The sequence below is a fragment of the Mustela putorius genome, unplaced genomic scaffold (genome assembly GCF_011764305.1).
Source record: "Mustela putorius furo isolate JIRA1106 unplaced genomic scaffold, ASM1176430v1.1 tig00000997_pilon_pilon_pilon, whole genome shotgun sequence".
NCBI classification, from domain to species: domain Eukaryota; kingdom Metazoa; phylum Chordata; class Mammalia; order Carnivora; family Mustelidae; genus Mustela; species Mustela putorius.
This window is the reverse complement of record NW_025421527.1, coordinates 1,437,654-1,462,055: the sequence shown is the minus strand read 5'-3', so window position 1 is coordinate 1,462,055 and position 24,402 is coordinate 1,437,654. Positions and strand designations below refer to the sequence as shown.

General features: G+C 43.2%; 1 protein-coding gene across 1 annotated transcript; it reads right to left on the bottom strand.

Annotated features, from left to right (window-relative positions):
- Positions 1 to 348: 348 nt before the first annotated feature.
- CD48 (CD48 molecule) lies at positions 349 to 24,014 on the bottom strand. The gene is made up of 4 exons (XM_004775879.3): positions 23,782 to 24,014; positions 5,911 to 6,210; positions 2,406 to 2,672; positions 349 to 723 (listed from the first exon to the last, which is right to left on the bottom strand). Exons 1-4 carry the CDS (start codon positions 23,861 to 23,863, stop codon positions 644 to 646), a joined length of 729 nt encoding a protein of 242 aa, XP_004775936.1. The 5' UTR covers positions 23,864 to 24,014; the 3' UTR covers positions 349 to 643.
- Positions 24,015 to 24,402: the final 388 nt, after the last annotated feature.

The following is a 24,402-nucleotide window of genomic DNA, read 5'->3' as shown; positions in this document are numbered from 1 at the left end:
TAGGACTTGAAGAGTTGCTCGCAAAGGGAGGGGGCGGTGCTCGGCTCGCCAGGAAAGGCTTGAGAGGGACCCTTTTTATGTGGCAAAGCTGCATGCTCACTCCTACTCACTCCGGAGGGGTAAGCCTAGCGCCATATTCCCAGGAAACCTAAAGAACATGCTCCTCAGAAAGGAGGCCAGAACTTGGCGGGAGGAGTTGGAACCCCAGGAGATTTGGCAGGGATGTGGGAGCAAGAGTCAGAGACAGCACAAAGTAACACCTCGGACACACGAACACATAGGAGCCTATGGTCCCAGGCTCTTCTCCTTTGTATTGTATGTGTTCAGGCCAACGGAGTAGACACGGTCTGACAGTTTGACATTGATGGTCATGTCCTTTATTTAAACAAGAAAACACTGCATAATGTGATCACATGTTTTGGTGGGAAGAATATATGAGTATCGATGCAAGTACGTTGGAAAATAAGTAGAAGATATAAAATAAAATATTACTGTCTTTTTTAAAAAGTTAACTTGAACATCCTTGTAGATGTTTCAATAGCACACTTTCTATCATCCCATGTAGTCAGAGCTCCTGCCTTGGATAACAGCTTGGCTGCTGATGAAAGTAAGACCCGGCTGTCTTGAGTCAGAAGAGCTTGTCTCAGGTCCAGAGGAGGCCAGGAATAATGGGTACCATGACAATTAGCCATGTCACAATCCAAGCTACTGCAGAGGATCTGCCTGAAAAAGCAAGAAAACTCCAAATGCTTGAGTGTCTGGACTTTCGGGAAGGTAAGACTATCTCCCCTCTCCATTTCACCACCCACATCCCATCTATACCAAGAGGGAAAAAGACAAGGAAGGGGAAGACTGATAGGAAGGGAAGGGGAGAGAAGGAGTAAGAGGAGAGGAGAGGAAAGGAAGCAGAAAATAAAAAGAAGAAGGAATGAGTGATACAGTAGGGAAGGGAAATGAGGGATGCTTTTCTGGGACAATTTGGGTCGCTAAAAAGTGAGAAGATTGGCCTAACCCTTCCAAAAAATGGCCTTAGTATTGTTTTCATCCTCATTGTAGATGAGCAGTCACCCTCATTTTATAAAGGACAGGGGCTGTCTCTCTTTCTTTTTCTGGATCTCAGGATGTGGTGTTGATATGAAGGTGGTCTCATGGCCAGATACCAAACTGTCACAGAGGGTCTGTGGTGGCAGGACAGTCTAGAAGAGGCATGGCAAGTCAGGTGGGAAGAATGAAGAAGAATGCCCAGGTTCCACTGTCCCTGTGTGGGAACAGAGGTGAAGAAATCAGCACAGGTAGGAGAGTAGGCTAGGTCTAGGAAGACCGTGAAGAGCACTGTCCCTGGGGGCCATGGTCCCTGAGGACTGGCATGACAGGGAACTTAGGCAAATGTCGGTACCATAGGTATGAGTTATTCTGGAAGGGTATAGATCTGTATACTCAGGGATGTCGTTTCAGGGGTGTGGAAAGTACAAGACCCAGAATGCTGGGGATAGTAATCTAAATTTATTGAGGGCTCTAGTGTCTCCAGAATTGAAGAAACTGGTTTTAATTTAAGTACCATTCACTGGAGACCTGTCAGGCACTGTTCTAGAGAGGGTATCTGTACTGTCTCATTTAGTCCTCTTAACAGCATAAAGATTACTATTTTGTCTGGTATTTAAGAAGGATACAACTTAGAGAAGGGCACAACTTGGAGAAGCTAAGTCACTTGTTTAGCTATTAAGTGACAATCCCAGGATTAACCCCAGGTACCTGACTCTAAAACCTATGAGCTTTTTGCCCGATCCTGGCTATCCCACTATCAGACCCGTGTAGGCTTGATAGAGAGCCGGCAGTGATGCTCAAGTGAGTGTGTCCTCCCAAGAGACAGAGAAATCTGAAACATGAAACCCAGAGTCTGTGTTTCTAAAGAGCAGAGAGTCTCTGCCTTAGGATGAGGCCCTCACCCCTGTCCCATCCTTGTTCTTGCTCGTGCTCATCTACTTGGCCCTTCTTTCCTTTGCTGAGTTGGGCTGTCTGCCAGGAACCCTTCATGCACCTGCTCAACTGTGTCTGGTCTGCTCTTCCACTTGGACTTTTCCCCTGACAGCTCAGATAATCCTACAATCACCCAGGCCCCGGATTCTAAGACCGTGCATTGTTAGAGCAGGGTAGGAGTGCCAGCCACCCTTTGCAGGCGAGGACGATGAACTCCACAAAAGCCAGGTAAGCTTGTTGAAAGCTGGTGGAAGAGCCCGGGGTAGAACCCGAGCCTCTCAGGGCTCACAGATGCATTTGGGATCCTCCATCTGAGCAGGGGACTGAACAGGCTCCCCACACCCTTCTTCATTTCATCCAAAAGAAAACTAGTTGCCCGAGCCCCCCACCCCCACCCCACCCCCAGCTCCCTTGGGAACACTTCTTACCTAGTTTACAAGGTGGGGTGAAATAGACAGTGTCATTCTTGCTGCTCACGGGATTGCTGAGTTGGCAGGTGTAAAACGTGGAGTAGTTATTTGGCTCAACGATGATGTCAAGCACAGAATTCTGGAGCCCTGTTGGAAAGGGCTCTGAGTCCCTATACCAGGTATAGTTTATGGACTGGTTTGGCATCCTGCATGAGAGCTGCAGGTGACATCGATTGTCCACTTCCTGTGTCTTCTGGATTTCTATCTCAGGTTTAGGTACAGGATCTGAAGATCGGGAGGACGTTGCAAGATGAGACATGAGTTCATGCATTTATGAGGCAATTATGCTTTTGAGTGTTTAGCCAACAAAACACAAAGGCAGCTAGGGAGGAGCCCTGAGTGCAGCGGAAACTGGTGCCATGGAGAAGAGGCCCCTACAGGAGGAGCCAGTGAGCAGCTTGGCCCTCTGGAGGTTCAGACTGGAAGGGCTACTGCTTGGGGGTAAAGCTAAAATGGATCCAGGAGGGGGAGCTGTGCACCCAGAAACAAAATGGGGTTCTGAGTCTCTGTGGGCCAGAAAGAGCAGCAGAGATCTCCTGGGGTCAGACTTGGTATCCCAACTGTCTAAGTTATGTGAGCCTCCTTCTCCAGCACCAGCCCACAGTTGGCACCGTGGCCCACCTGCCCATCAGAAGCTCTTGGGCTCATATTCAGAGAATCCTGGAGTAAGAGATACTACCCTGCCCACGGCAAAGCCCTCTCCTGGATTCATGAGAAGAAGCTCATATAACCCCCAGCTCACATCAGTCGTGATGAACTGTATCTGCTAACTTTGGTATCTCGGGATTTAGCACAATGCTTACCTGATAGGAATCGGTAAGTATCTGATGAAAGGGTGGGTGGGTGGGTGGATGGATGGATGGATGGAGCAGTTATGATATACAAAGGACAAAGAAGCAGCTTTGGAGTGAAATCAGCCTAGGTCTTGGACTTGGAGTGACATTATCAAGATAAGTAACCCCTTGAATTTCCTTCTCATGGGTAAACTGACTGTACCCCATAGAACAATGTTAGTGAGATAAAGTGACATTGTCCATGGGGCACAAGCGTTCTGTGCATGTTGGAGGTCACATAATCATTACTGCTGTCATCTTGCCACCAGATGGAATGAAAGATAATCCCAGCATCTGCTGCTTCCTTTGCCAGGGCCACTTTTTCTGAAACCCTCTGGGCCTTTTCATGTTGCCCATGGGTAAAACACCTGCAGAATCAGTGCTGCTTTGGTGTCAAAGGATTAGACGTGCCAAGAATTGACCAGAACAGAACTCACGTATGGCTGCAAGTGTATGGGGGGCGATGGGAGTTCCATCTGTCTGGCCTCCGGAATGCTAGCCCCATCTTCTCTGTGAACCCCCCTGAGACTGCTGGACTTTCCCTGCATGCTTGAACTGAGCAATTTTCATACTATTTTTTTGCCATTTCCTGCCATCTAACCTCGCCTCATACATCTTCCGCATTTCACATGGCGAGCAGCATGCACTGGGTGGTTTGTGGTGGGGTTCATTTAGCTAGCCAGGGTGGTCTGGCTCTAAGATATCTCCTTGGAGCTATCAGAAATTCAAGGACTGTACTGAAGAATGAGATTTCTGGGGATGCCTGGGTGGCTCAGTTGGTTAAGCAGCTGCCTTCGGCTCAAGTTATGATCCCAGTTCCTTGCTCAGCAGGGGGTCTGCTTCTCCCTCTGCCTCTGCTGCCACTCTGTCTGCCTGTGCTCGCTCTCTCCCCCTCTCTCCCTCTGATAAATAAATAAAATCTTTAAAAAAAAAAAAGAATGAGATTTCTGCAAATCCCATCCTGAGGGTCATATGCCCAGGCAGGTGTGCTTACGTCACACCAGCTTATGGAATTTAAAATATCCAGAATTGTTGCAAGCTGATTGTGAAACCATTGCTAACTTGGAGTTGGCTGTGGTGGGAGTAATTACAACAGAAATTGGTAAATGATATAAATTTGGGCTTTTCTTAACACCACTGTAAGAGACTTTGAATCTTTTCCTGTTCCCAGAACCTCCCAAATTTTCAGGCCACGTGACTTGGGGGAAGTATGTGAGAAGAGGCTTCCAGCCCCTTAGAACAGGAACCATCTAGTGGGTGGATTATAAAGACACTCTTCATTTACACTGTTTTGGGGAAGAAAGATTACAGATATGCTCTGAGTATTCTGTAGAGATTTTGTGTTTATATTTTTGGTAATCATCTGGCAGAAGGAAACGGGATGACAGAATGATTTGGTTTGGGAAAAACCCCTTATTTTCATTTTTTATGTTTCATTCCCATTATCTGCTTTGATTCTCATAACACCCTAAAAGGAAGAAGTCATTATCTTCATAAGACGAGGTTCTTGGGTAGATATCTGTTGCGGATGTCTGCCCACCCCCTTCTTTAATTTTGTCTACCTCAACACCACAGAGGTCTCCCCGGGAGCCATGTTTCTGCCTTAAATTCTGACCCTTTGGGCCATAAGTATTTCAATCAGTACACATATTTGAATCAAGTTGGCTTAATCAGTTTCTCTCTTTTAATTTCTCTTTAAATTCTGAGAATTTAAACCCAGAGATACAAAAGTCTAGACTCTAAGAGGTAAGTCATGTACATGGCAGTGATCTGGAGGCATAGTCCACAGATTGCTGAGGCCGGGAGCTCAGGGCTGGCCCTGGTTCTCTTTCTTCCTGCTGTTCAGCCCTTCCTAACTCTTCTCAGTTCCTTGAATTGCTCTAAATAGTTCTGGTTTCTTTAACAGACTCTTTTTTCTTTTTCTTTCTTTCTTTCTTTCTTTTTTTTTTTTTTTTTGTTAAATTTACATCAAATTGGCTTCTTTTTACTTGCCATGGAAAGAAACTTACCTAATATGGGCACAGAGATGTTAAGATCTTTCTCCAAGATCACACAGCTAGGAAGTGAGCTAGCAACCAACGTTTTTAACCCAGGTCTGTCTGATTCCAAGTATAATATCCTAGTCCTTATTCTCCACATATTGGTTAGGCTAGAGCCGTGAGTGGAAGTTTTTGTCCTATCCATTTTGAAAAATTAAAAAACAAAAAACAAACAACAACAACAACAACAACAAAACCCTTCCTTTAACAGCTCCTGCCCCATCCTGTGTCTCTTGTAACTTTTTCCTTAAGTCTGATGAAGTTTGTGTTCAGGTATATTATTAAGAGGAGCTCAGAACTGATTTGGGTTGATCACAGGAGAGCATCAAGAAAATAGGAAATTATTTCTATAGTTTTCCCTCTCCTCACATCTCAGATCACTAATATCAGAAGAACTTTTAAATGTCCTCAGGCTATCAACTTGGGCTCTGCTGGCCCAGGGTCACTCCCCAGAGGAAGTGGCTCCAGGGGAAATTAATGAAGCCTGTCCTGAGGTTTCTCTATCCTCCTCCCAGAGAGAGCCCCCATGAACCCTAGGAAACCTCCCAGTGGTCCCTCCGGGGTCCTGGAGTGGGACTGCCCCAAACTCACCGTATACCTCCAGTCGGGTATGCCACTCCTTCTCTGTCCCAGAATCCGTCAACACCCTGAGGATATAAGTGCTGCTGTCGTTTTTCTGGACATTATGGATGCACAGATTCTGGTTTTGACCAAGACTGACCCTGCCCTTAAATTCAGAGTCGAAGAGAAGAGTCTGGTTGGATTCCCATTCTAGAATCTTCTGATTGGTGGTGTAAAACCAGGTGAGTTGTATGTACTTAGCAGGCAAATTGGAGATTGGAAGACACACGTTGGTGCCAGAGATGGCAGTGACCCGATGTTCTGAAGGACCTGTCAACGAGAGTGAGAGCGCTCTTAGAAAGGCAGAGGGGCCCAGCAGGAAAAACTTCTGCCTGAGCTGGTGGGACGGAGAAGAGAGAAGTTTCTGCTTGGAAACAGTAAGTATGGTCTTCACCAGGGGGTCTGACCTCTGATCAGGAATGCAGTAAAAGTTGGAGCATGAGGGTGGGTATGGGGGTAGGGTGTGTTGCTGATAATCCTTCTAGTTCTTCCCCAGAAGATAAAGAAAAAGGACACTGATACTGGCCCCAACTCTCTCTCTTGCTCTCATACCAGTAGATTTTCAAATAAAATGATGACAAGTCATAGCCCCTCTTCTGGGCTTGTGTTCCCTCTTGCTTTAATTTACTTCTCTAGCAGTAGGCAGGAAGTAGAGAAGAAACAAAGTTTTAAGTGAAAAAAAAAATCTTAAAAAAAAAAATAAAGGTATGCCTGGGTGGCTCAGCTCAGGTCATGATCCCAGAATTCCGGGATCGAGTCCTGCATCAGGCTCCCAGCTCCATGGGGAGTCTGCTTCTCCCTCTGACCTTCTCTTCGCTCATGCTCTCTCTCACTGTCTCTCTCTCAAATTAAAAAAAAAAAAAAAAATTTTTAAAGTGAATGGGAACCAGAGCTATTCAGTGGCAAATTATGATAGAAGCATGAAGGCATTTCATTAATGAAAGTCCTATGCTATTTTTCTGGGATTTGTAATTTTTATAGTATTTCTTAGCTTTTAAGACGTGTGATACGTTGGGTTTCTTTTCTCATTCTAACTAAATTCACTTTTGTTCCTATTTGTGTTTGCTGTTCTTTTTTTAAAATTTATTCATTTATTTATTTATTTATTTATTATTATTATTTTTTCATGAGGGTGCCCAAACCTTGTTTGGTTAAGGCAAAGAAAAGAAAAGATGACAGCCAGGAAGATGCAAGACGAAAGGAGGTGTGCTGAATCTTTGTAGAGGGAGAAGAACAAAGGAGGTGGATATAATTAGGCTGAGAAAGAACAGTGGAAAGAAGCTACCTGTAGAAGAAAAAAAAATACAACCTGTACTACTCTGGCCTCCCTCAAAACCTCAGTCATATTGTTCAACGTCATGTATATATATTCAGCTGCTCACTTTCCACAAATCTATCCTTTCCAAAAGCATTCTCTTCAACTGTTAAAAGACTGAAAATGCCTGTGTCCCCAGGGCTTTCAAGCTTCTGGTTATTAATCCTTCCCACCACCCGTCTCTGCCTTCAACAGTCTATTGAGCACCTACCCTGTGTCTAGTGCATAGGCAGACATACTCAGGCATTCCTGGTCACAGCGCTTCTGGTTGGTCCATTCCACACACTGTCTTCCCTGGGACATAACCAACTCAGTGCCCGTAATGGTATTTGAACAAGCACTATGTGCCTGGCACTGTGAGAGGCTCTGGCATCAACGATGCAGGCGGAGGCTTTGCCTCTCGGAGCATGCAGCCCAGCAGGACATTCTCTTCAGGATTTTAAAATCACCAGACACAGATTCTAGACTTGTTCTCATTCTGCTACTTGCTTCCATGTGAATTAATAGAAGTGATGACAATAGATAGCCCAGATTAGTGTTTTCCAACCTTAGCACTATTGATATTTTAAGCCACTATTGATATTTTAGGGTTCTCTGTTGTGGGAGCTGTCCTTGTGCACTGCAGGAGGTTCAGCAGCATTCCTGGCCTCTGCCCACTAGAGACCAGTAGCCCTTCCCAGCTGTGACAATCAAAATGTCTCCAGATATTGCCAAATATCCCACCCCCCATTCTGGGTAAGATCTACTGGCCTAAGTCATCCTTGGCAAACTCTCCAATAAGTGTCAGACATATGCTCAGGAAGATAGAACAACTCACAACTAACCCCATCTTTATTTCTCAGTAAGAAGTGAGCGCCAACCACCAGAATGATCTTTTGGGCATCAGTACACATAGGTAGTGAAGACAAGAGGAAGGAAAGCTACAACATCCTGTGCATGTTCATATCTTAGCAATCATGTCATATTGAAATGATGTTTGATGTCTCCTACCTGCCTCAATCACCAGAGTATACGCTTCCTAAAGAAAGGAATGAGTCCTTTGAGTCTAATTCACTTTCCATTAAAGTGTGAGAGTTGAAAACATGTGTTCTGAAATCACACTGCCTCAGTTCAAATCCTGGCTCTACCACTTGTTAGCTATGTAAACATGAGCATGTTACCTACCTTCTCTGTCTTTCTTTTAGTTATGATCTCATAGAGTTCATAATGGTTAAATTTATGTGTCACGTTGACTGGGTGCCCAGATAGCTGGTAAAACATTGTTTCTGGATGTGACTGTGAGGGTGTTACTAGAAGAGATTAGCATTTGAATAGGTAAACTGAGTAAAAATGATCTCCCTTACCAATGCGATGGGCACCATAATCCATCGAGGGCCCAAAAAGAATAAAAAAGCAGAGAAAGGGCAAATTTACTTTTTGCTTGATCTGGGACATCCATCTTCTCCTACCCTTGGACTTTAGTATTCCTGGCTCTTGGGCCTTGGACTTGGACAAGGACTTACACCATTGGGTCTCCTGGTTCTTGGGCCTGCAGATTTGGACTGGAGCTCTACCAGTAGCTTCCCTGCACCACCAGCCTATAGATGACAGGTTGTGAGACTTCTCCATACAGAGAAGTACACAGTATGGGTTATGCTTCCATAATTACATGAGACAATCCCTCATAATAAACCTCTTTCTATGTATATATATATATATATATATATATATATATATATATGTATGTATACATACATATATATAATAAACCTCTTTCTATTTATATATATAGAGATATACTGTTTCTCTGAAAAAGTCTAATACAGAGTTTCATTAATAAAATGCTTAGAATATAACAATACAAATAATCAATTAATAAAATTAAAGTACTTAGAATAATACTTGGAAGAATAGTAAGCATTCAATAAATTTAATGTATTTTTTTATTATTACTACCTACATTTTTTTGTATCCATAACACCCAGTACTATGCCCAAGTTACTAAGATGTTTAACAATTACCTGTTAAACTTATTTTATTATGCCAAAACAGTGGTAAAACAAGGACTAGACTAATGATTTTTTTTTCTAGAAATGGATGTTCATATGTGAATCTGAAAGATTGAAGAATGTGAAAGAAGGGGCCTCAAGTTTAAAAAAAAAATGTAGCAGCTCTTGAATCAGCTTTCACTTGTAGACTAATGGTCTAAAACTAAAGGATGTCAGTATGCACAAGAGATAACACAAAACCAGGTCGCTGACGTAGGACATGTGATGAAAAAGAGGTCCCAGTACCTCCATCAGAACAGTCGACTTCCCTGAAGCTTCCTTGTGGAAGGGGAAAGAAGGATGCATCTAATGAGCAAGAATGAAGAATACACAGCACATAGGCTCAAGTTATGATCCAGGTCCAGTTATATCTTCCATCCTTTCTCCTTGTGAGAATGGAATCTGCTTTATAAGGACAAAAAACTGCTTTATGAGGACAAAGAGATTATATTTGGCAAGGGTATTCCCAAGACGATCAAAAGAACTTCAAATTTTAATGTAAGAGACAGGGAGAAGCTAGGGCAGACACACAGTCGCTAATTTTGTAAGCTTCTCAAAGGCAAAGACAGTATCTGCTCAATTTTGAATCCCCACCATACTCAGTTGACATTAAGAGTTTGTAGACAATGGCTGAATGGACGACAGTGACAAAACGTATATGTAAGTGCTCCCGGTCTTCTTGTCATAACCTCCTGCTGGTCAAAAACATTTTTCATATTTTTACTTTCCACTCAGCTTCTCCCTCTTGTTTACTTCTTAAGACCCATTTGGACTGATGAGGCAGGGAGGAAAGGAAGAGATAAGCAAATACCAAGGTTACTCAAGCTGGTTTAGGAAATAGGGCTGTTAGCACATTGGGGCTCAAAACTGTAAGACTGTCTGGGCAGCAGATGGATGGGACAGTTTGAGAAGACTAGAGAGGACAGGAAGGATGAGTGTAGGAAGTGTTGCTGTAGTTTTTAAATTGGATTTCCTTTAACATCTTTTGAAAGACTGTAAGTAGAAATATGAGTTACTATTTAGTTACTTATAACCAATGAACTGTATTTCTTAGATATGAAAATGTGCCCAAACTGGGCCAATGGGGCCCTGTCTAATGGCTGGACCCTGATAATAATAAATGAATAAAATCAATAATGAATGAATAAAAGATGATTATTAAGAGGAGCAGTGGAAGAGGTGCCCAGGAATTCTCAAAAAAACCCAACAACATAGAAATGTATTGAATATGGCATTCAAGTTTTCAGATATCAAAAATCAATGCAAAGCACCTAAAAGAAACCTTAAAATATTAATCCAACATCCTCAGAAGGGCTGAGATCATGCCTGAAAACAGAAAATGGAAGAGTGAATTTTGTTTTGAAATATCTAATGAAAGGGTAGCCTGGAAAAGTAATAAAAACCTGAAGATAGAAGCAATAGAAAGAATGCTCGACTGACCATTTAAAAAGAGGTAATAGTCTTCTGAAAGAATTCTACAATTCATTCACAAGTTAAAGAAGAAATATGGATTAATTTTACAAGTATAGATTGCAAAATTAATGTGGAAATTAAGTACTATAATTTGGGGTATCAAGATGGTGGTTTAGTCTGCTAATTGTCTACTAAATTCAAATAAATTGATATCTATAATATATTTATGGGGTGTTTTTGTTTTTAAAGTAAATTGACAAAATTTTGATTCACCTTCCTCATAACTGCATATGTTCAAAGGCAGGAGAAGTACCTGTAAAGAAAGTTAATTCTACCAGGAAAAAGTATTTGGTTATGTGGATGCTTAGGATAAAGTAACTGTGTTTGTGTGCAGTTTACAATTAAAAAATGAAGCAGCTCTTTCCTGTGCCTAGCCATGCTTCCTGTCCGTAGAAAACCAAAACTAAAATGGGGAAGCAAGGAAACAGAACAAAGAAAGTGATCATTTCATATCAAAGGGTCTACCCAGCAAAGCGAAAGAGGTCCTAAAGAAGTTCTCATCACTTTAAAATCAAGTCACATGGCATCTAATAGAATTATTAAGGAAGAAAAGACATGAGTTTTAAAGATATTAATATGGAGTTACCAAGAGCTCTTTGATGGTATCAACCATTTACCTAACTTGTACAACCTTTTAAGGAAGTAATATTTAAAACTGAAGTATAATTGACATACAACATTATATTAGTTATAGGTGTACACCATAATAATTCAACATTTGTGTATACTGTAAAATGGTCACCACAATAAGTCTAGTTTGATGATTTTCTGTAGTGTTATGCTTAGATTCTCTTCTCATTATCTTTTGTGGACCTATCATTGATTTTTGTTTTGTGTTTAACCTGGTTAACCATGAGGTTCACATATGACGGGCTATACATATAACAGTCTACTTTAAGTGCAAGTTAAGCTTGATTGCTTTCTAAGACCCTGCATTTTTACTCCCCTCTACCACATTTTATGTTGTTAATGTCACATTTTACATCTTTTTATTTTGTGTATCCCTTAAGTAATTATTGCAGTTACAGTCATTTTTTACCACTTTTCTCTTTCAACCTTCATACTATATAAGTGATTATTCTGCTACCTTTACTATATATTTACCTTTACCAGTGGGACTTTTACTTTCATACATTTTCTTCACATTAAAGAAGTCCCTTTCACATTTCTTTTAAGGATGGTTTAGTGAAGGTGCACTCTTTTAGCTTTTGCTTGTTGGAAAAGTATCTCTCCTTCAATTCTGAGTGGTTATCTTGCCAGGTAGTGTATTCCTGGAGGGAAATTTCTTACTTGCAACACTTTGATTATATTATGCCACTCCCTCCTGGCAAAGTTTCCACCAAGAAATCTGCTGATAGCCTTGTGGGTGTTCCCCTGTATGTAACTAGTTTTTTTCTTGCTGTATTTAGGATTCTCTTGTTACCTTTAACTTTTGACATTTTAATGTCTTGTTGTGAGTCTGTCTTGGAAATCTCTGGAATTCCTGGGTCTGATGTCTGTTTCCTTCCCCAGGTTAGAAAAGTTTTCAGTCATTATTTCTTCAAATAAGTGTTCTTCCTTTTTCTCTCTCTCTTCTACTGGGAGACTTACAATGCAAATATTATTCCACTTGATGTTGTTCCATGAGTCGCTTAAGCTATCTTCACTTTTTAAAGTTCTTTTTTTCTTTTTGCTGCTCTGCTTATGTGAGTTCCACTGCCCTGTTTTCCAGTTCACCAATTATTTGTTCTGTGTCATCTAGTCTGCTACTGAACATCTCTAGTGCATTTTTCAGTTCAATTGTCACATTCTTCAGCTCTGTGACTTCTGTGTTGGGTACTTCCTCATATTTTCTCTTTGTTGAAGTTCTCACTGTGTTCATCTGCTTTTTTTCCTGAGTTCAGTGAGCATCTTTATGACCATTCCTCAAACTCTTTATCAGGTTACTTATCTCCATTTTAGTAAGGTTTTGGGTCTTTTTTCCCCTGGGATTTTGTCTTGTTCTTTCCTTTGGAATATATTCCCCTGTTTCCTCATTTTGCTTTATTTTCTGTGTTTTTTCTATGTGTCAGGCAAAACAACTACCTCTCCTGGTATTGAAATGCGTGCCTCTGTAGGTGATGAATCTCATTATTTAACCGTGGTTAAAGTGATTGTCTCTTGCACTCTCTGATTACTTCAGACCCATGGAACCCAGAAACACAATCCCCCTGAATCACCAAAGAGGGTGTTCAAGGGGCATCCCTTGTGTGAGCTGTTTTTGCTTGCTGATTTGGAGGGACTATGGGGTGGGAAGGGAACAAAACACCAGCCCACTGAGGAGGCAGCATGGTAGGGTAGAGCTGCATCAGCAGCACAACAGAGCAGGTGCTAGCAGTTTAGAGTGAGAGTGCAAAATTGGCACCTAACAGCACTAGCAAGCTAGAGATAGAACATAAAAATGACACCCACTGGCATCTCAATTCCTGGATAGAGTCCCAAGAGACTTTGTCTTTGTGGGAGACCCTTTAAGATCAGCAAATTAATCTCCTTCACATATGATATAGGCTCCTTTCAAATGGTGCTTTTGTGTGGAGTCGTAGAATGAGTGAATCTGCATGTGAGCCCTTCCAGAGTGGAATCTCATTCCCTACAGTCCTATGGTTTTCCTGGGTATAAGCCCCACTGGTTTTCAAAGCTCAATATTTGGGGTAAGGCTTGTCTCTCCAGTGCAGGTCCCAAGTTGGAGTTCCTGATATAGGGCAAAAAACCCTTGTTCCTTCAGAAAGAAGTTCTATATTTGTGGGAACCCTTTCCAATGGTGGATTGCCATGCCTAGGGTGGGCTTTTGGTGATACTGCCTCTCCTAACCATCTTGATGTGGCCCTTTTATCCTTTGTTCTAGAGTAGCTGTTCAGCTAGCTCACAGGTTCTTTTCAGAGAGAATTATACTGTGTGTAGTCATTGATTTGTGTCCATGGAAGGAGATGAGTTCAAGATCTTACTACGTTACCATCTTGAACTGCTTCCTACCTTAAGGAAGTAATTTGGCAATAGAGATCAGGACCCCAGATTTTGTTATGGATGACAAGAGTACTATTTCCTAAGATGGGAAAACTAATGAGTTTACTAGGCCAGACTGCAATGGGTCAAGAACTCAGTTGAAGCTGAGAGAGAAGAGAGAACAAAAGTAAACTGTTCTAAGACATTTCAGTGTGAATGGAAAGGAAACTAGCAGGACATTTTGTAGAGGGACATGGAAGGTAAAAAGAGTTTTTTTGTTTTATTTTTTACTTTTATTTAAGAAGGAAAAGATAAGCTTTGATAGGTCAAGAGATGGAGCCAGTGGAGAAGGAGACATGGAAGAGAAAGAAGGTGACCAGTGGCATTGGGCTAGAAGAGGTTTAGAGAAGAGTTAATGGCTCAGGTCTTGCCTGGAAGAGGAAATACTTCATCCTTTGAGGGAAAAGAGAAGGAGGAAAAGACAGCTGGGGATATAGAGAGTTTGTAGTTTAGAGGTGGTAGGCAACAAGTTGAGAGGTTCTCTGCTTAATGATCTCCAGTCCCCATTTTTTTAGTGAAATAAGAGGCAAATTCTTTGCTGAAATCCCAGCTTGACAGAAACAATGATTCACAACTTCCTTTCTCCCTCCCTTTTCCCTTCCTTCTATCTATGCATATGTCCATACACATATACATATGTACATCAATTTATTCGTTTATTCACTCTTCTAATAAATGTAGAACAAACACTTACTATGGACTAGGCTCTGTGGTAGGCACCATGCTAGAATTAAAGAGACATAGCTCCTTATCTTAAGGAGCTTCCATTCTTGTGGATACAGACAATTAACCACTATTGGTGATAAGTATTAGGATAAGGAAAATATGGAATACAAAGGGAGCATATCACTTGAATTTAGAGGAGTCAGGAGTGGCTTCCATAGAAAGTGTGAGTGGGAATTAGTATAAGTAGAGATTAGCCAGGGAAAGGTGAGGACTGAGAGTAATCAATGTTCCATCTAGAGGAGAAAAGTATCAAGTGTTCAGAGACCACAAAAGCAAGGTCCACTTAAGGAAGCAGAAGTAGTGCATTTGATTAGAACACCAAATGGGGGAAGGTAGTGTAAGGCCTATTTAGCCCCACCTCGATTGAACAGCCATTTTTTTGTTTATGCAGTAAAACTTAAAATGACCCTGCCCCCCACCCCCAGGAGAACTTACTTAAAAGCAAGTCTGGGAAACCAGTCTCAGGTAACAAAGCCCAAATACAAAAGTGGGTCAGGTCAGGTGGAGATAACGGCCCAAATGCAGGGATGAGTCAGCTCAGGTGTAGACATCCAATCATAAAGTGCACTTACTATCTCCCTAAATACCAAGGAGTGTGGACCCCACCTTCTGGGCGCCTTTTGGGTGCCAATTCTGACCAAGGAGATAGGCTAGTTCAAATAACTACTATGGGGTGAATTGTAGTTCAATTGGCCACCCGTGTGTGACCTAGCATGACTGTGCAGCTTTCTCTGTGTATTACAATCTCATTGGCCACCTGTGTGTGGCCAGGCTCAACCACATGGCTGTTGCTCTATAAAAGTTGGTCTGTGAGACAGGGAGGGTCACCCTCTCTGTAAGGTAGGGCCCCAACTGGTCTGTTTGATGGTCAGTTTGATTCTTGATGCTTGGCATGAAATAAAGCTTTGCTTGACCTTCACTTTGTGTCAGTCTCACTCCTTTGACCATGGACCCATTATTGGGGGATCCAACACTGGGGGCTCATCCGGGATTAAACGAGGAGAATTGAGCCAGCATCAGAATTTCTGAGAAAAGCCTCTGGAGGTAAAATCTTGGGATCCTGTCTGCATGTCTGGTTGAGGAGCTCCAGGGTATGGCCCACCGGGGAGAAACTGGATGCAGCCATGCTCCCCAGGACTGGAGTGGATGCAGGGATGCTCCTTCCCTCCACTGGTAGATTGTCAGGGGGTTCAAGTCCCCCTAGGCAGCCAGGGGGTTTGAGTCCCCCTAGGCAGTCACCGGGGGTTCGAGTCCCCCTAGGTGGTCAGGAGATCAAGAAAGTCCCCACTGGTGGCAGGTTCTGGGTAAGAACTGCTGGGCCTGCGGTTGTCTTTGTCTTGTCTTTTTGTTGTCTGCTGTGCTGTTTGTTGTGTTTGAAGGAATGGGGCAAGCAAAGAGTAAGGGTAAGTTAATGGCTATAACTGGAACCAACTGTGGTTAGTCTAACACGAGACAGAGACTTTAAGGAATATTCCCAAGCAGCTGCCAAAACTCCCTTTGTTTTGGGGACATTCCTTGCCCTCTCTGGCCCGACGTGGACTGCCTCGCCCCTCCCTCTTGCTGTCAGGAAAGCATGGCGTCTGCTCCTCTCTTGGAGCTGATGAGCCCTAGAACTGGGAAACCTTTCTATGCCTTCTGGTGGCACTTTGTTCTGTTCTTCATGTTGGGAAACAAGAAGAGCACCCCCTGGACCTAACACCCCCCACTCTGGATCTTCCCATCTGGGTCTAAGGTAAACATTCAAAGCAGAGTGGACCCAGGTGGACGTAAATCAGTATTTGAACTAAGTTAAGTTTGTTGGGTTAATTAGGATGAACATGTCTTTTGAGTTAACAGTAGTAAATGTGAAACTTCAGAGTTTTTACTTAAGGTCTATTAAACTCAAGTTATTTATGTTAAAATCTGTGTTAAAATCTCTTAACAAAGAGATGAATAAATTGGTTAATTGTGTGTCTCAAAGTTTTAATGGGTAATTGTTAAAGTAGCTTTCAAAGACTTTGATAATCTGAAACTTTAAACCAAATGGGATAAAATGCTAGAGCACTTGTTGCTAGAACTAGGTTTGTGCTTTTGAAATCTGTTGGTAAACATCTTTTGTGCTTAACTGAATTCTGTTGTAACAGCTCATGATTGGTTAATAGTCATCATTAGAGATTGAGGTGTTTCCAAGAAAATGTAAGTGGTTTTCTCTTCGCCCACCCAGACTCAGAAGGCTTTTCCTTGATATGCTAAGTTACTCAGGGAGTACTGCTAAGCCGATGATAAACCTTGGGTTACATTTGGGTAAATGCTGTAACTACTCTAGAGGTTCTATACATTTCCTAAAGTTTTAATGTTTTGATAAGGGTCATCGCTTGATATTTAACCATATCTATTCTGAGTTTTTGTCATTTGTAATTGTTTTAATTCTCTTGTAAGATGAATTCTGCCCTAAAGGAAATTTATATGGGAGACTTTCGGGACAAATACAGGTCTTTGATATGTTAAAATCCTGGAACTGAAATGGGTAAGAATTTATAGAAGTAAGAGCTGCATTCGGACTAAACCAGAATCAGTAACACGGGACTAGATGAACTGAAAGGTTGTAATGTTGTGTCTCTTAATATTTTGTCTTATTTTAAACATGACTGGTTCTGTAATGTTTGCTCTTCCAGACTAGAGAAACTTTTTCTTAAGTTATCTGTAACTTACAGAGATTTAAAAGTATTCATTTGTAAATGAATCAAGGCATTCAACTTTTCTCTCTATCTGAACCCTCTGAAAATCAAAAGGTCTCAGTAAGTATTCTTTCTTCCATGGCAATCAGTCATTTGCATAAGTTCAATAAGAATCTGTTCTCCTTGTAACAGGACACCATCAGAAACACTGGTTATTTTACCAAGGCTTTGACTGGAATGTCATATTTGAAAAGACTCAGATATGATCAGACAGCTTAAAGGAACTAAGGTTAACTTTATAAAACCTGGAGCCGTAAAGCCCTTAGAAACTGTTGGCCTGATACCTTGCTTACAGAGTTCCCAGCAGCCTCACCAGGTGAGTAAAGAATGTCACTTCCTGGCAGGATACTTTGGGAACCTCAGGAAGAGGAATTCACCAAAATTGACAGGTATTGCAGGCATGTCTTGTGGCTTGGCTTCTATGTGGGTTGGCTTCTGGCCTGGAGAGGCTACTAAAATTTCAACCTAGAGATTCATTATAAGAAGTTCCAGCAAAGCAGATTCTAAAAGATCTATATGAACACTCCCTGTTCTTGCTGAGCTTATGTAAATAATTGGCCAAGTTTGTTAAAACTGGACTTGTTTTTCAAATGAATTAGTCCTGATTTGGCTATCTCTGGAAATGAGGGTTGGTTTTTTTTTTAAGATTTTATTTATTTGACAGATAGAGATCACAAGTAGGCAGAGAGGTAGGCAGAGAGAGAGAGCGAGAAGGAAGCAGGTTCCCCGCTGAGCAGAGAGCCCCATGTGGGGCTCGATCCCAGAATCCTGAGATCATGACCTGAGCCGAAGGCAGCAGCTTTAACCCACTGAGCCACCCAGGTGCCCCAAAAATGAGGGTTTTGAATAAGAAAGAAAGCACAGCTTTGTCAGAGCCACGCCACTTATTTAGGCTTTGATCTCCATGAGGGAGTTCCTTGGGATGATGGGCTACTGCAGGCTGTGGACACTGCGGTTCATGGAGATGGTGCGACCTCTCTACGAACTGGCTAAGGGAGGACTCACTATGGTAGAGTGGACAGCTGAGGCAGAAGGAGCATTTCGGGAATTACAAACAGCCTTACTGCGTGCCCCAGCATTGGCCATCTCAGATGTTACCAAGCTCTTCCACTTGTATGTGGATGAAAAGGCAGGGGTGGCCAAAGGAGTTTGACTTGGACTCGGGGGCCTTGGCAAAGGCCAGCAGCCTATCTTAGCAAAAAAATAAATAAATAAATAAAAATAAATAAATAAAAAAAACTAGATCCAGCAGTGGCTAGGTTCCCCCCCTTGCCTCCGTAGAATGGCCATGGCCCTCCTGGTCAAGGATGCAAGTAAATTAACTTTGGGTAAAAATCTCATCTTGACCACCACTCATGCTATTGAGGGCCTTCTCCAGACTCCACCAGAGAAACGCCAGAGTGATGGGGTATCAGGCCCTCCTTCTCAACAAACTGAAAGTGACTTTCTGGCCCCTGGCGGTGCTAAATCCAGCCACGTTGCAACCAGAGGAGCTGGCTGACCACCCACACGACTGTGGGGAGGTACTAACCCAGATCACAGGAATAAGGCCAGATCTCAGAGACACTCCCCTCCCAGATGCGAAGATGACCCAGTTCACAGATGGGAGTAGCTACATGGTCAATGGAACAAGGTATGCGGGGGCTGCGGTGGTTTCTCCTGAGCAGGAACCTGGACAACAGCCCTGCTACATGGAACCTTGGCACAAAAAGCGGAGCTGATTGCACTCACCAAGGCACTGCAGATGGTCAAGGGTAAGAATGTCAACATCTATACAGATGGTAGGTTGGGTAGAGGCTTTTTCTGCCAAACATGAGATGGCAGGAGTGGTAGCCAAAAAGCTACTACAGGTTTGGGTTACCTCTTGAGATCAGGTCAGACAAGAGCCCTGCATTTGTGAGTTCAGTCTTGCAGGCATTGGCCAAGGCTGTGGGCACTAACTGGAAAATACATTGTGCCTACCGACCCCAAAGCTCTGGTCAAGTAGAGAGAGAATGAACCAGACTCTTAAAGGGACCTTGACAAAGCTAATTCTGGAGACTGGCAGTGGATGGGTGGATCTCCTTCTCTTCGCTCTCCTCAGGGTGCGATGTGCACCTTACTTAAACAAGGTGACCCCATTTGAAATAATGTTTGGGAGACATCCCACCCTCCCCCCCCACTCTGCCCTCTGCTACAAAAGGTTGCCCTAGCAGAAAAGACTGATCAGTCTGTACTCCAGTCACTGCAGGCATTGCAGTCTGTCTTGGAGGAGCCGTCGCAGAGATCAAACTGCCTACACTGGGACGGAGACGGAGGTGGAGCCACATCCTTGCCAACCCGGGGACTTGGTTTGGCCCACCAAGTGGGAAACGTGGAGCTTGCTGGAAGGGACCCTTTGCTGTCATCCCGATCCACCCCCACGGCAGTGGAAGTTGAGGGCGTCGGGGCCTAGATTCACGCAGGTCACGTCAAACGAGCCAAGGATGAGGACGCCCCCCAGAGATGGATGCCACTGCCGATGGACCCTGCCCATCGTGGACTAAAGCTAAGACTCAAAAAACAATGAGTTCATTGAGTTCCTTGTAGCTCCTGTCATTAAGGTATAGGTGGGAGATATAGACAATTGCAAAACAGAGGAAGGCTTGACATACTATTTCTAGGAAAAGGGAGGCTCTGCTTAGCCCTAGGAGAGGAATGCTGTTCCTGGGTAAAACACACTAGAGTCATTAAGGACAGTCTGGCAAAATAAGACAAAGAACTGGCTGAAAAGTCAAAGACTTGACTAATCTCCAAAGAAAAAGGGGGAATGTAAGGGCCTATTTAGCCAGAGCGGCCCCACCTCGGTTGAACAGCCATTTTGTTGTTTATGCAGTAAAACTTAAATTGACCCTGCCCCCCACCCCACCTCAGGGAACTTACTTAAAAGCAAGTCCAGGAAACTGGGAAACCAGTCCCAGGTAACAAAGCCCAAATACAAGGCATGAGTCGGGTCAGGTGGAGACATCCAATCAGTAAAGTGCGCATACTGTCTTTTGGGTGCCAGTTCTGACTAAGGTGATAGGCTAGTTCAAATAGCTACTATGGGGTGAATTGTAGTTCAACTGGCCACCTGTGTGTGACCTAGCATGACTGTGCAGCTTTCTTTGTGTGTTACAATCTCATTGGCCAACTGTGTGTGGCCAGGCTCAACCACATGGCCTTTGCTCTATAGAAGTTGGTCTGTGAGGCTGGGAGGGTCGCCCTCTCTGTAAGGTGAGGCCCTGACCGGTCTGTTTGACGGTCGGTTTGATTCTTGATGCTTGGCGCGAAATAAAGCTTTGCTTGACCTTTGCTGTGTATCAGTCTCGCTCCTTTGACCATGGACCCATTATTGGGGGACCCAACAGTAGGAAGTGATCACATTATCTAGTGCAGGCTTATGCTCAGTGTCTGCTGTAATTCTTGTCCATTATGATGACCATTGATGAGTTTTTAAAAGAAGAGTAAAATAAACATCACCATTTAAGAAAATTTATACCAATGGCAGTATGGTAAATACTAGACAGAAGAACTGAGTTTTTAAAAAAAAGAGCTTTTAAGCAGGATAGGAAACAATTCTAGTAATTGGATGAGAGAAAATAATGTCTTGATTTAGGACAGATGGTTTGATCAGCCAGCAGAAGTGGGTGGAATTAGATATATTCGAGAGACTTTTTGAAGGTATAATTAACAGGACTTACTCACTGGAAATGACAGGCAAGGAAACGGAAGGGGGTAAGGATGGCTTCCAGAATTCTGGCTTCAGTAATTGGACACAGAGATATCATTTGTTGAGAAAGCAAACAGCAGAGGAACAGCAGATTATAAAAATGTTTTTAAGTCAGTAAATTTTTGATACTCTTTCCATCAAGAGGTGGTACCTCCATCCTCTCTCCTTGGTGATGGCCTCAATGAGTGGGAGACAGCAGAAGTATGACTCACAAAGTGAGGTTAGAAAAGACCATGTGAAGTCTGCCTACTTCTGTCAGGATACTCACCCTAGGAGGTTTGGCTACCATGTAAGAAGATCAGACAAACGGTTAGTGTAGTATTACTCAGCCTAGGCACCAACCATGTGACTGAAGAAACCTCAAAGATGACCTTATGCCCCACCATGATCTGGCCACACACACAGGAGATACTGAGCATAGTCTGCCCCCTCATTCGTACGCAAAATAAGTGATTATTATTATTTTAAGCTACAGAAATGTGATGGCTTATTTCACAGCAATAGATAGCCAGAAAAAAGATGATGAATCAGATTTGGGGCATATGTTTGGAGAATCTGGAGATGTTTTAAAAGCAATTAAAAATTCAGATCTGAGGGTAATGAGAGAACTTGGGGCTCTGAAGTTTACTTATGTCCTTCCCAGGCCCTTGTCTGTCTCAGATTATGTGTGTCACATTTTCAAAGCAATTCCACCTTCTTCATTTGATTTGATCCTAATAATAACCTCTTGAAGAAACAGGAATCATAAGGGGCTCCTGGGTGGCTCAGTCATTAAGTGTCTGCCTTCGACTCAGGTCATGATCTCAGGGTCCTGAGATCAAGCCCCAAGTCAGGCTTTTGGGGGAAGCCTGCTTCTCTCTCTCCCACTCTCCCTGCTTGTATTCTCCTTCTCTCGCTATCTCTCTCTGTCAAATAAATAAATAAAATATTTTTAAAAAAGAAAGAAAGAAAGAAATGGGGAGTATATTATTATACCCATTATAGAGTTGAGAAAGCAGAGGCCCAGGAAGCATTTATGATTTATAGAGAATCCCATAGCCTGGAACCCAGACAAAACAAAGGTCTTCTGATGCAGTACATGCTTCTTCCACTGCACTCTGCTAAGTGCTATGAGCAGAAGGAGAAGATGCCCAGTAGTGGAGGGAACCTAAAATCAGAGCGCTGAGACAAGCCTGAGGAGGGATGAAAGAAGAGATTTAAAAACGCTTCTCCGATTTTTCCACAGAAGCACCCTTCCCCAGGGAGGAGAGTACCACTAAGACCCCCAGGAAGATCTAAACATAGAGACCGAAAGAAAGTTCTTTGAAGTCTTTCATTCATATATTCAATAATTATTTATTGAGCCCAGGCTAGGTTCCAGGCACTCTGCTAAGTTTAGCACTGTCTGTACGTGGTCTCTGTCCTCACGTCCTCTCAAGGAGACACTCAAACAAGCAATTCACCATCGTAACCTGGAGGCTTAACGAGGAAGTCTCATAAGGATGGAAGCCTACAGAAGGGCCAGAAGGAGAGGATGGTGCAGCGAATCCTGGGCAGAAGGAAAAACCGAGCCATAACAGAGAAAGCACCTCCTTCAAGGCAAACAGCAATTAATAGGGGGGGAGTCCTAAACTGGGGATAAGATGACCATCTGTGGGCATTATCTATGCATGAAAAGATTTAGACACATGCCCTATGTCTAGAGAAAGTCCTGAAATACTCCAGTTCTCTTAGCAGTACTCTCTTTCCCCAACAGTTGGATTAATATTTCACATCAGCCCCCACTCGCAAGGCCATATCCGTGTTCTGAGTTGAGTCAGTGCCATGGAGCCCATACAGCTAGGAATGTCCTGAAGGCATCGTGTGTCTAGATGTACACAGTCATCAACCAGACCCAAAGTACTGTCACCCGGAGAGTTCCTACAGCAGTGGTCAACAGGGCATGACTGAGCATGACTGTCTCCTCTTCCCAAAAGTTACTCCGTAATTTTATGATGCTGTGTTGGTTCCCCATGCTTGTTCATTTTTACTCTTCCCCCCCCCGCCCCCCCCCCTTAGTGGTGAGCACTAAAGCCTTCAACATGAAAAAGACCTGAGTATCTCTAAAAGGGAGTAGTGAGAAAGGCAATAGCTTAACTCCCACTTCTCAGCTGACGTGAAAAAAAAAAAAAAAAAGGTACTGGAAGGTGAACAGCTGTAACAAAACGGAGAGCTAACTCAGTCCCTGGGTACATGAGGGGGACCAGGACAGCCCATGGCAGAGGAATGACCCTCAACGCTTAACAACTAGATGCTGAGAGCTCCTTTGATACTGAGGTGCCTCGGGCTTCTACTCAGACCCTCATTCAGAGACTCTAGAGAAAGCAATCCTCTCCGGGTTTTCTTTCCTACAGTTTAGGTGTCTCTTTGGGATCATGACAACATCATTTACCTTTGTTCAGGACAAAACCCCTTGCATCAACAGAGGTCTGAAGAATGCTTCAGGGAGCACAGCAGACCGAGCAGAGCAGAAAACGTGGCAGCCATGAATGGGCAGCTTCCTCTTATTCAAAATGCAAAACAAAAGGAAACATCTTCCCGGACCACAAAGCATGGAACAAAAGCAGAGGGGCTTCCTTCCCCGTCTCCCTGAGGTCCTGTTTTTTGTCATGATCCCTTGGGGAAAGAGAGAGGCTGATTTTCCAAGGCTCAGAAAGTTTCCCCAACTCGCCACAGCCCTCCTACCGGCACAGAAGTATCTGCTGCCTGGAGCCCACACTCCCCTTTGAGGACTAAGCCCCACCCCATAGCCCCTTTCCCACCTCACCCGAGCCTTCAGTGCACAATCACATGCACACAACTTGTGTGAAGTACCTTGAGTGCTGGTTGGCCAGACCAAATGAAACAGCAGTAGAAGTTCCAGAGCCAGACACGGCTTCTGCCTTTGGGAGCACATGTTACTTCCCAGGAACACTGGAGACAGGTGGGAATCAGGCTAAGAAGAGACCAAGGGCTCCAGAGCCATTGAAGTCACAGTCCAAGGTGAGAGGAAATCTCACTGACCTTTCTGATGCTCAGCAACTCATGGGTGGAGCCCGGAGACAGAAAACAGGAAGGCCCCGTATCTCAGAGCACTACGGAAGCAAAATGAAATTAACTTTTTTTTTTTTAAGTTTTTTTTGAAATTAACTATTTTGTTTGAATATGCAGTCGGTTCTGTTTTCTGGAGAGAGGATCCGTAGCTTCTGTTGGATTCTCGGAAGGGTCAGTGCTCAGAAAAGATTGAAGTCCAAAAAAGAAAAGAGAAGAAAAGATTAAAGTCCCTCGGTAGAGAATATCTAATTTTGGTTTCCCAGGCAGGAGTCACCCTGATTAATGCAGAACTTAAAATTGGAAGGTACCCACCGAACCTGCAGGCGATTTGTGGCCTGAGCCAACCCCAAATCATGAGAGGAATAGGTCATATACAAGTGTCATTCAGAGCAGAAAATCTAG